At 33.9% G+C, this 12,220-nt stretch overlaps 1 protein-coding gene across 1 annotated transcript; it reads right to left on the bottom strand.

The window, feature by feature from the left end:
• Window positions 1-3,871: 3,871 nt before the first annotated feature.
• On the bottom strand, window positions 3,872-10,227 carry LOC132731023 (uncharacterized). Its single transcript, XM_060717122.1, has 3 exons — window positions 10,110-10,227; window positions 5,389-5,595; window positions 3,872-4,826 (listed from the first exon to the last, which is right to left on the bottom strand). The coding sequence occupies exons 1-3, from the start codon at window positions 10,225-10,227 to the stop codon at window positions 4,627-4,629; spliced, it is 525 nt and encodes a 174-aa protein (XP_060573105.1). The 3' UTR covers window positions 3,872-4,626.
• Window positions 10,228-12,220: the final 1,993 nt, after the last annotated feature.

Raw genomic sequence — 12,220 nt, 5'->3', positions numbered from 1 at the left:
ACATTATTTTCCGGTATTTTATTTACACATTTCATAGAAATATGATAGTCTTTGCATAGACAAAGGTATAAATTCTGTGTAATCTTAGTAAGACATTTCAGTAACAAATATGTGTCTGATAATATGTTGAAAGAGCCATTTATTTAGCTAAATGTGACATATTAGAAACTTGACTAGGTGTAGAGGCGGCTTTAAGTAGTAGTCCGTACAGGCAGTACTAAAAATATCAACTATTTAAGTAGTCGCACATTAAGAGTGGAGCTTCAGAATAACGTAAAATTCTCAGTGGGGGTATAGAGGGGATTGTGGGGTATCGATCCCCCCCGAGGGTTAAAAATAACATTTTAAAGGCCCATTATGCTTTTTTGTTTTTCTTTAAAGCTTTTTTATTTGATGTTCTTCTATATTATCCAAAAAATACACATTCGCCAATTACCTTAACCATCTGTTTCATCTGTTGCTTTTTAGCAATAATGAGTACAGTTATAGTGAATTAGTATTTTATAGGGAAGTCAAATACTACATTGTTTTGACTACTTTTATGACAAATAATTTCACATTTATCGCTACTTTATTTAGGTAACAAGCATCTTACATTTCTCTGATACCATTATTTTAACATAATAAAATGCATGTTTGCTCTTTTCTAAAGAAGTATGTAAGATTTCCCAAAAAAAAGCCCTCTGGCGAACGGTTATTGCGGAGCTTACAAAAACCCTTAAATTTGTTTGATAAGCTTAACAATGTATTTTGTAAAAAATCACTATTTATAGTCCGATTGAAAAACTTGATGTTTTACCAGGACATTGCAAATAGAGTATACTTATAGTTCTTTTTGGAAAAAAAATATTAACTGCATTTTATTTTCATCCCCAACATATTTAAAATGGTGCTCAATATGGCACCAAAGTTATCAAATAAATGACTGACAGAACGGGATATTTTCGCAGCATCTTTTAATTTTAGGGATACACATTTTCTGTACTTGATTTCTTTTGAAACGGTGGCATAAAAGTGACATTTGCATTTTTTGGATACTTTTTTTCGTACATATTTTTTTTGTATGTCGTACATATTTTTTTTTAGTTTTGAATTCATACTTTTTTTTAGTTTTGCATACGTATTCTTTTTTTTAGTTTGCATACATATTCTATTTTAGGTTTTTTTGTACATATTTTATTTTAGTTTTTGTAGATATTTTATTGGTTGTGTTTTTTTTCGTACATATTTGTACATGACGCCATTTGTAACGTAGAGGTTTGGATTAATTACGCCATTTGTGAAAACACCATTTTTCAAACACTTCGCCATCTGGTTTTTTCAGTACCCCATTTGCAAATGCACCAACATTTTCATTTTTTGGAAGGTATCAAAAAAAAAAAAAACAAAAAATAACTTTTTAGTTATAATATATTCTGCATATGGTCTCGATGCGGTTAACATTTGACACAAGGTGCCTTAAAAATCTTTCATGGGGGTTTAGGAGAATGAAACCCAAGTCTTAATCCTTTGATTTGAGGTGTGGACCCCGACCTTGAGCCGGCACACCTGGCATATAAGCTCTGCCAATTATCTGGATGTGCTAAAAATTGACCCAAATAAATAAAAATCCTTCAAAGCTTTAAGCATTTTTTTTTTCTAAATCAGTGGAATATAAGGACCTATTTAGATCTTTGTAATACACCAGTCTTTTCACCACCTCTCCATTGCCCCGGAGGAGAGAATCGTGTTTTAAATGTTTGCGCTGTCCCGGAGCATAAGGCAAGAATGTTTATTATGTGAGTATTCCCCGCAGGGCGAAGATTTACCAGTGGTTGGCTTGGTTTAAAGTCAATGCCCACCCCCTCCCCCCACCCCCCGAATGTTTGGGGTTAAGTGGTGCGTATTCATGGAATAATAACTGATCACCAATCCAATTATAGTATATGATAATAAAAAAACAATTAATAATATAAGATACATATAATTTAAAAAAATGGGCGAAAAGGGTTGGCCGAACCAATCTTTGCCTGCCAAAAACGAGAGGACCGATTCCAAAAATGGTCCAAAAATGTGTCCAAACCACTATGCTAGTTTTATACTCAATTATGGGCTGTTATGAGATGTGAAGGCTGTTTTGATTGGCTAAAATATGTACGAAAAACAAAAATAAAAATATGTGCGAAAAACTAAAATAAAAATATGTATGCAAAACTAAAAAAATATGTATACAAAACTGAAAAAAAATATGTATGCAAAACTAAAATGAAATATGAATGCAAAACTAAAAACAAAAAAAATGCAAATATCTCTATTATGCCAACGTAATTTTGTTATATGAACACAATTTTTAGATATTTCAAGTGGTAAAATTAATGAAACTTTCATCATAAAGTATTGACCGCCATCTTGAACTCCACCTCAAATATTTCAATGTTGCAGACCGAAAATAAGTCAGTACTTCAGTATTTAAGCAGAACTCAGATGACACCTTTAGACCTCTTGAACCCAAAGTGCGTTGATATGTAGCATATTAACGCACTTTGGGGTCAATTTCTCGATTTTGACCCCAAAGTGCGTTTGACCCCAAAGTGCGGTGCGAAGTTTAACGCACTTTGGGGTCGGACCCCAAAGTGCGTTTGATTCCAAAGTGCGGTGTTACAAAGCTTACATTACCTTGTAGCAGTGAATTACATAAACAATAAAACGGCAATTTAGAATGAAAGGAAATAAGAAATTTTACAGGCTAGTTAACATTTTTTTTTTGGCAATTTTGTCTGAAGATTCGGCTGATTCAACTGTCTGTGTTTAAATGCTTATGATATAACAATTCCAAAATGTAACAAAACTTTTCACCTTTTTTGTTTTCTGTTCTCATTAGATTTGTACATGCTCGGGTTTTTTTAATATAACAATAATTCTGTTTTAATTTATTTTTCAAGCCAGAATAGTTTGTGCATGTGATAACAAAATGATATTCATTTTCTTCAATATCAGTAATACATAAATAACATAATCTTTCATTCTTTGGTTTTCTGTTTTGTCCATGTCTAAAATTTTATATCACAAATCATAAAACAATAATGAGTATAGATATTAAAATATTGAGTCAATTCAGTCGCCTATGGATTTCATTTTTCACTGGTAGGCAGTTGATTTTCAACGAAATCTAACTTGTAGAATACTTCAAACTTTCCTGTACCTAGAGTATCGAGAGTTAGGCCGTGATAAACTTTTTCACTTGCATAAAAGTCAGGAAACTTTGATGTTTCCTACTTGATTTCCTTCTCGGGTTTATCAGTTACCTTTGCAGACCTGTAACAAATAAAAAATTCGATTGTCTACATCCCAAATGAATATGAAATGTGATGTCCTTATCAGATCTTGTTTTCAGTTTAAACATGCCTGAATAATATTAAAACAGAATAAGCTATTGGGTGCGTAAAAACATCATAATTACATGGCGATGAAAAACTTTGAGAGATCTGACATAAATCTGATCGTTATACATGCATTATTATTATCATTATTATTTTTATTATTGCGCGTTTTGGATGCTTTGCACGTAACCAATTTAGACTCCTAAGTCTAAAGGGTATATTATATTATTGCAAATCGGAAATACCAAACCAGACTCTACAGCACACTTTCGTTCAGTGTCTTAGTTTTAAGTAATACATTAGAAAATAAATATAGATAACAACACTCGAAAGAAGTAACTTAAGTTTTTATATCTCAATAATACCTGAAACATAGCATAAAGTTAAAATCATTTAATACTTGTCAGACCTGTAGTCTATAGACTAATACGGAAGTATACACAACGTGGTTTATAATTGTTTATCTCCTATGACAAAACAAAGAAGAACAATACATACCGTTTGTTTCGGATGATAACGATCAATAATCAAGATAACTGCGATCAAAATACCAATCACTGATAGTGCAATAGTTAACTGGGTAGATCTGTTATCTAAGACTGAAAAGATTTGACAGATTTATTTATATATAGTTAACTTGAAATAATTATTTACAATGAGAACTGGTCATTTATTCAGCCACACGATGCGCATCAATACGTGTGTATACCTCAAAAGCATCGCTGAAAGTGGAAATAGCTTAAATAATTTACTCATTCTACCATATGAATACATGATGCACTAGAACATTAAACTGGTAAATGATATGGGGAAACAACTGAAGGAACACCAAAATGACAAAATTGAAAATATTGCATCCTTGATTGGATCGGGCCTGTTCATGGACGCCCCTTAGTTCTGGCATAAGCAAGCCGACAAACATGATGCTTAATTAAGAATAACGAAATATGAAAGGGAAACTAAAAGGTAGACGACGTGTTCAAAGGTTAAGGAAGTAGGAATATCGGAACCGCTAAACAGAAAAAGATTCATAGACTATAAGATTACATACCACAAACGCAACAATAATGTTGCGTTCAACAATCTTCAAGGGAAAATCTTTACCCCGAATGACTCCCCTAGTTACTTAGGGTAACTTAGTAAAACCACAACAATAAAAGTAATAAGATTTGTAAGTAAAGTAAATATTTAGAACTTTCAGACATTTTGTCTGAAAATAAAATATCATATTAAACTAACTAAATCTTACATAAGACGTAAATTATGATTAATTATGTAAGATACCATTTCTAAATGGATGCTCAGTTTTCGGGCTTGAAGTACTGTATGTTCGTCTGATTGGAGTTGTATCTCCATTTCTTGAAGTGTCTGTTTCTCCATTGTCTGTAGTGCTTCCGTGTATATTTGATAGGCCCGTTGAATGTTCTTTTGTTTCTTGTGGATCTAGTGTTGATGATTGTCCAATATCTTTAAAAATCAATTTATATAATATAATCGTAGAACCCTTCTTTATTCTCTGGAAATTTAAATTATGTTTGGTTCATATCTCTTTTCTTTAATTGATGGCTACTACATTTTCTAGATATGCTTCATATAAATATATCATATATATTTTGAAAATATGAAATATAGTGATTCATTACCAAAGCAATATCTTTGATGGCAACTTGATGGCAGATCAACAAAACAATAAGCCATGAACTGTACACAATTGACAGCTATTAATTTGTAGCTCCTCAGACAACAACTGTCAAAATCTCTTACACAGGATGTACGATTCACCACACCTTCTTCCGGTTCTGGGTTCTGACCTAGTAACATGTAACGGTATATAATCTTCGACAAAACTTATAAATACAAACTTATTCATTCCACATTAATTGGTGATTATTCAAACAACATTTTCTGTCAAACTATTTGTAATATCTTGGAAACTTTAAAGGTGTACAATGCCGTGTCTGCACATGCATATGTAATGGAACTTGTGTTATACATATAACATATTTTTCATAAGCTATTTATATTTTACCTTTCATCCAGATTGGAAATTTTGTTCCACACGTGTACATGCTCGGACAACTTGTGTTGCTCATCTTTGCTTTACTTCTGTACCATTGAGATGCATTGATTGAATACACGTCACAAAATGTCCAATGAGTCGTTTCCATTGTCATCACATATGTTGGATCTCTTGTTGATAAATTTGGAATTTCGGGAATTTCTGCATTGCATATATCTGAAAGTTATATGTTTCTTACATTATGAATAACGTTTGATGATGATTGTTCCAAGATAGAGTTTTCAATGTAACACTATTAGTGGTATCAACAAAAGTCGATTTCATTTTGATATTTAAAGTTCCTATTATAATGTGATTGTTAATTAATAATATTTTAAATATTTGAATCTTTTTTCATTGCACAACGTTGCCCCTCACCGCTGTGGGTTCGAATCCCGACAGGAACTTTGAAATTATTTCACTTACGGAACACCTGTGGTTCTACTCAGGTGTCGGTTCGTGCCTGAAAATATTCACGGAAGGACATCTGAGGTCTTCCTCCGCCGTCGCCATATACTGTGTTGGTGTGACGCCATATGGCATATATTGTGTTGGTGTGGCGCCATATGACATATACTGTGTTGGTGTGGCGCCATATGACATATACTGTGTTGGTGTGGCGCCATATGACATATACTGTGTTGGTGTGGCGCCATATGACATATACTGTGTTGGTGTGGCGCCATATGACATATACTGTGTTGGTGTGACGCCATATGGCATATACTGTGTTGGTGTGGCGCCATATGACATATACTGTGTTGGTGTGGCGCCATATGACATATACTGTGTTGGTGTGGCGCCATATGACATATACTGTGTTGGTGTGGCGCCATATGGCATATACTGTGTTGGTGTGGCGCCATATGACATATACTGTGTTGGTGTGGCGCCATATGACATATACTGTGTTGGTGTGGCGCCATATGACATATACTGTGTTGGTGTGGCGCCATTTGACATATACTGTGTTGGTGTGGCGCCATATGACATATACTGTGTTGGTGTGGCGTAAAACCCAAATAAACAAACAAGTACATATTGAAAAAAAAGAATTTTCTTTGCCGAAAAGATACAAATTAATTAATGTTATAACAACCGTTTATACTTTTACGCTCTGCGGGTATTCAATTGGCTATTTATTCACTACACGTTATTGTTGTATCTTTATTAGATGTGATACATGAAAAAAAGATACCTGCAGTTGAGCTGTATATGCACCTTAAAGAGATAATTATCATTGATCAAAACATTCTAAAACAAGAGCCACCGCCGGGCGGGGGCAACGCTCGACTTTTTACTTTTTCTAAACGCAAACATAGAAAGGTTTGAACATATCTTAAGTTTCCTTTTTATAAATTTAGTTGGTCTGTCTTGTCACATTAGTTTTGTTTATATATTTTGTATATATATATGAATAAAAACATTACGCAATTTCTAAAAATAGCAACATTACGCAAATTCTAAAAATAGAAACATTGACGCAATTTCTATAAATAGAAACAATGACGCAATTTCTAAAAAATAGAAACAATGACGCAATTTCTAAAAATAGCAACAATGACGCAATTTCTAAAAATAGAAACAATGACGCAATTTCTAAAAATAGCAACAATGACGCAATTTCTAAAAATAGAAACAATCACGCAATTTCTAAAAACAGCAATAATGACGCAATTTGGAGTTTGGAGTTTTCAATGTAACACTATTAGTGGTATCAACAAAAGTCGATTTCATTTTGATATTTAAAGTTCCTATTATAATGTGATTGTTAATTAATAATATTTTAAATATTTGAATCTTTTTTCATTGCACATCGTTGCCCCTTACCGCTGTGGGTTCGAATCCCGACAGGAACTTTGAAATTATTTCACTTACGGAACACCTGTGGTTCTACTCAGGTGTCGGTTCGTGCCTGAAAATATTCACGGAAGGACATCTGAGGTCTTCCTCCGCCGTCGCCATATACTGTGTTGGTGTGACGCCATATGGCATATATTGTGTTGGTGTGGCGCCATATGACATATACTGTGTTGGTGTGGCGCCATATGACATAAACTGTGTTGGTGTGGCGCCATATGACATATACTGTGTTGGTGTGGCGCCATATCACATATACTGTGTTGGTGTGGCGCCATATGACATATACTGTGTTGGTGTGACGCCATATGGCATATACTGTGTTGGTGTGGCGCCATATGACATATACTGTGTTGGTGTGGCGCCATATGACATATACTGTGTTGGTGTGGCGCCATATGACATATACTGTGTTGGTGTGGCGTCATATGACATATACTGTGTTGGTGTGGCGCCATATGACATATACTGTGTTGGTGTGGCGCCATTTGACATATACTGTGTTGGTGTGACGCCATATGACATATACTGTGTTGGTGTGGCGTAAAACCCAAATAAACACACAAGTACATATTGAAAAAAAAAGAATTTTCTTTGCCGAAAAGATACAAATTAATTAATGTTATAACAACCGTTTATACTTTTACGCTCTGCGGGTATTCAATTGGCTATTTATTCACTACACGTTATTGTTGTATCTTTATTAGATGTGATACATGAAAAAAAGATACCTGCAGTTGAGCTGTATATGCACCTTAAAGAGATAATTATCATTGATCAAAACATTCTAAAACAAGAGCCACCGCCGGGCGGGGGCAACGCTCGACTTTTTACTTTTTCTAAACGCAAACATAGAAAGGTTTGAAGATATCTTAAGTTTCCTTTTTATAAATTTAGTTGGTCTGTCTTGTCACATTAGTTTTGTTTATATATTTTGTATATATATATGAATAAAAACATTACGCAATTTCTAAAAATAGCAACATTACGCAAATTCTAAAAATAGAAACATTGACACAATTTCTATAAATAGAAACAATGACGCAATTTCTAAAAATAGAAACAATGACGCAATTTCTAAAAATAGCAACAATGACGCAATTTCTAAAAAAATAGAAACAATGACGCAATTTCTAAAACATAAAATAGCAACAATGACGCAATTTCTAAAAATAGAAACAATGACCAATTTCTAAAAATAGAAACAATCACGCAATTTCTAAAAAACAGCAATAAAAATAGCACACATAACGCAATTTCAAAAAGTAGAAACGAATGACGCAATTCTTGTTGTTTCGTTGTTTGTTTGTAAATATATATTTATACACACACACACACACAAACGGACCAATAAATATATAATTTTGGTCATTTAATGCACTAATCTGAGAAAATTTCAGTAAATTTAACCTTCAAAGGTCATTAAAGAGCCCCAAGGAAATTTGGGTTTGATAAACAACAAGGTCTGGTCCTTAAGAAATGTTCTGTTTGATATGAATTGATCCCTTCCCAATAATAGCAAAGTAACAGTCAGTTACCGCCAAAACAATGAAAGAAATTTCAATAAATTTGACTTCAAAGACAAAGTCAATTAATAGTGAAGGTCAAGGTCTTTCGGTATTATTTTTTTAACAGTTTATCTTTGAAGATTATTATGTCAACTTTCAAGCAATCCCTTTAAAAATAACAAAGTTAAAGCCAAAAATAGCCAAAAAAAAAGAAAATTTCAATTTAAATTTTACCTTTAAAATCAAGGTCATTTTTAGTGAAGGTCAAGGTCTGGCGGGTTATTTTTAAGGGGATCCTTGAAAAATTTTTTGTTCAAGTTTAAGACAATCCCTTTCCCAAAAAAAACATTTACAGCCAATAACAGAAATGAACAAACAAAAATTGGGATTTTTAAACCTTTTGAAGGTAAAGGGTTTCTTTTTATGGAATGAAGGTCAAATTTGGGGTGTGGTCTACTAAAAGGTTTTGTCCCAAGGGTTGTTTGGGCCAAGTATAAAGACAAAAACACCAAAAAAATTTAAAAAAATTTAAATAACCCCGGGTCCAAGTTTCGGCCCGGCCCAACGGAAACCCGGAAACGCCGACCCGACTATAAAAATACCTCTTTTTTTTTTCAAAAAAAAAGGTCGGTTTAAATAAACCATTAAATTTTATTTTCTTCGTATAATCTTCTAAAAACCTTTTAAATATAATATTATTACAAACATTAAAATGAAAAAAGGTAACATTTTTAAATTTAAAACTTTTGGGCTAGACAAAATCATTTCCTCTACTTAAAATTTTCCAACAAAGTTTTTTAAAATTTACATGTATGTCTTTGGGTTTAATATGAAAAAACATGTTTTGCCCGCTTCAGAAGTTTTTTGTTAAACTATAAAGTTTGAGGGTTAACTTTTGATTTTATATTTTCAATAAATAAACCCGTTTCGAGATTTGCAATCTTCTCTAGAATCGCTTTAATTGGGCCAAAAAAAGTCTCACAATTAAATTTGAAAAAAACTTGAACAGTGAACTTAACAGAAAAAAAACCGAGAATGTAGACAATAAATTCGACTCGTTTAAATAGACTCTATTAAAGCCGAACTTACTGCTGATTGGACAGATAATGCGGGATCAGATCTCCTCGTTATCTCATGCGGCTCAATTAATATAAAATTGAATTGCCAGCCTGTGCCGTTTGATAGGTCAATGAAGTATCAGGTTATTAGAAATTTGCCAGAAAGCGTTAGTGAAACACCAGTCTAAAAGTGGAATGACCTTGTTAGAGAGGGCTTTAAAGGTTTCAATATATTGTTACTAAAGGCGATCGTCGTAAATCATACTCGGAATCAAACCTGGTGTTGTCGTTTGCACTCTGAAGACAAAGTCTGATAAGCAGGCGTTCTGAAGGCAAAGTTTCAGCTTAAGAATAGCCGTAAATAACTCTGATGTATACGTCATAATGAGTTTGGCTCCTTGCGACGTGCAGCTAGTACGGCTTTGCCTACTATTTTGGGCGGCCACTTAACACCACCAATCTCGCCATGAAAGGCTCTAGAGTAATTCATCGAAAAGAACGACGGTCACCGGAACAACAGACGCGTGATCATAAAGAAGGCACGAAAGTCACGCGACGAGTCCGTGGACGTTAATCAATAGGGGAGGAATAACCGGCGCGGTGGTTGCGATAACCGTCCCCAACGATTCCATGGAAGATCGCCGATCGACCAAGGGACATGGAATACTGGTCGCTTTGCTCGAGGAAGGTCACAGGTGGTCGGATAGGTCGACAATAACCGTGGTCCGTAGATAGATCGGCCGGGTTTTTGGAAATGTAACGCGTTGGAAAGCAGACATTAATTCTGAACAATCCATTATTTACGTTTCTTGCATAAATATACTCTAATATTTGAACATATTAGGGTATCGGTGAGAGTCTCTTATTGCAAGTGAACAAACTCTATCTTGACCGGCTAAACTCGTGGTAATGGTTCATTAACAGAGACACAAGCTTCATAGGAAATGCAAAGACTGGTTCCGGAAGGTGTAGGTTTTTTTTTATTAGAAACTCTCTTCTGAGGATTTTAATGTATCTGTAGTGGATAACTCCCTGTGAGGTTAATATTATTACCAAACTTTGCTCACAAGCATAGTAATGTTGTTATTTTGCCAATGTGTTTGCCTATTTACCGCAGAAAATTCTTCAAAGATTTTTTGATGTTAACATGTTTTATGATTCGTTGCTCAACTTTGATAATTCAAAATAGAGATGCTTGGAACAAATTATTTGGTGGAGACTTTAACAGTAAGATGTGGTGATCAAGATGACTTTATACGTGGTGCTTGATATGGTTGTGATAGAGATGTTATTAGATTTTCATTTAAATTAGGTATGGTGAACTGATGTTAGAATTTTTAGTAATGCAAACATGTTATGTTTAAATGGTCGGAAATAATGTAAAAAAAGATTACAACATCTAATCTTCAAAAAGGGTAATGCTGCGTAGATTACTGTTTTGTATGCCATGATAATTTAACAGATTTTGCTAACTTTAATGTTATTCGGTGACTGATCTCATAAACAAGGCTGGGTATTATTTCTGCTAATAGGCATCGAGTACAATGCCCCCGAATATTGATGCTGTTATGGGAACATTTTATTAAAATTGCGATTGTAACGAAAGTTTCAGGTAATAACTCTAGTAATCAATCTTTTACGAATTTGACTTAAACATGTGCCTAAAGATTTTTATGCTTGACCAAGCGAAGACTTAAAATCTTCATGTGAACGAGACTATTTCTAAACTTGAAACTGGTTTCGGCACAATCGGAGATTGACGTGGTATACGATGACTGGTGTAGAATTCCACTTCATAATATGTATAGAAAAACTACCAATAAAAATATACGACTACGGGAGTCAGCAAAAAAGACGGCCCGTCCTGGTAAACCATGGTGGGTCGCGATAACTTACTGATTATGGAATAATGTTGTATTTGGCAAGAAAAAGCAATGGTTATCTTGCCATTGAATGTAAATGATAAGAAGTCTTTTAGAAGACTGTTTATATATACAAAAGGACAAATATTTTGAGCCGTGAAGTACAACGAGCTAGCGCTTACATTGGTATTCTTTACAAACCGCAAACTAGTAGATGAATGTAAAATATTGACCCCCTGTATAGATGAAAAATGATTTAGCTCGTTGTTCAAACACGTCAATTTAATAATCCTGTTGTTAATATTGACAATGTTGAATAGTGGGGAATATGCCAGGTGATCTTGTTTTGTGACCATTGATATCATTGCCTGAGAAAGTACGCACAGCTTTATTATCTGCTAATAAAGGACAAAGGCATGCGGTATAGATAGTATTCCCGTGAAGTGTTGAATAACGATGTTTTTCTATTTTCTTTCTTCATGTATTGTTCCATATTTGTTTTGATAAAGGTTAT

The sequence above is a fragment of the Ruditapes philippinarum genome, unplaced genomic scaffold, assembly GCF_026571515.1.
Source record: "Ruditapes philippinarum isolate M1 unplaced genomic scaffold, ASM2657151v2 ctg3237_1_1_1_1, whole genome shotgun sequence".
NCBI lineage: Eukaryota > Metazoa > Mollusca > Bivalvia > Venerida > Veneridae > Ruditapes > Ruditapes philippinarum.
This window is presented reverse-complemented; position numbering and strand designations above follow the sequence as displayed.

Bases quoted from the DNA above. Each gene is read 5' to 3' on its own strand.
- LOC132731023 (XM_060717122.1), bottom strand. From the start codon at position 10,227: ATGACGTATACATCAGAGTTATTTACGGCTATTCTTAAGCTGAAACTT. The intron at 5,596-10,109 runs GTATGATTTACG...TATAACTTTCAG, and splicing joins AACACCAGGTTTGATTCCGA to ATATATGCAATGCAGAAATT. The intron at 4,827-5,388 runs GTAAAATATAAA...TGATTTTTAAAG, and splicing joins ATTTCCAATCTGGATGAAAG to ATATTGGACAATCATCAACA.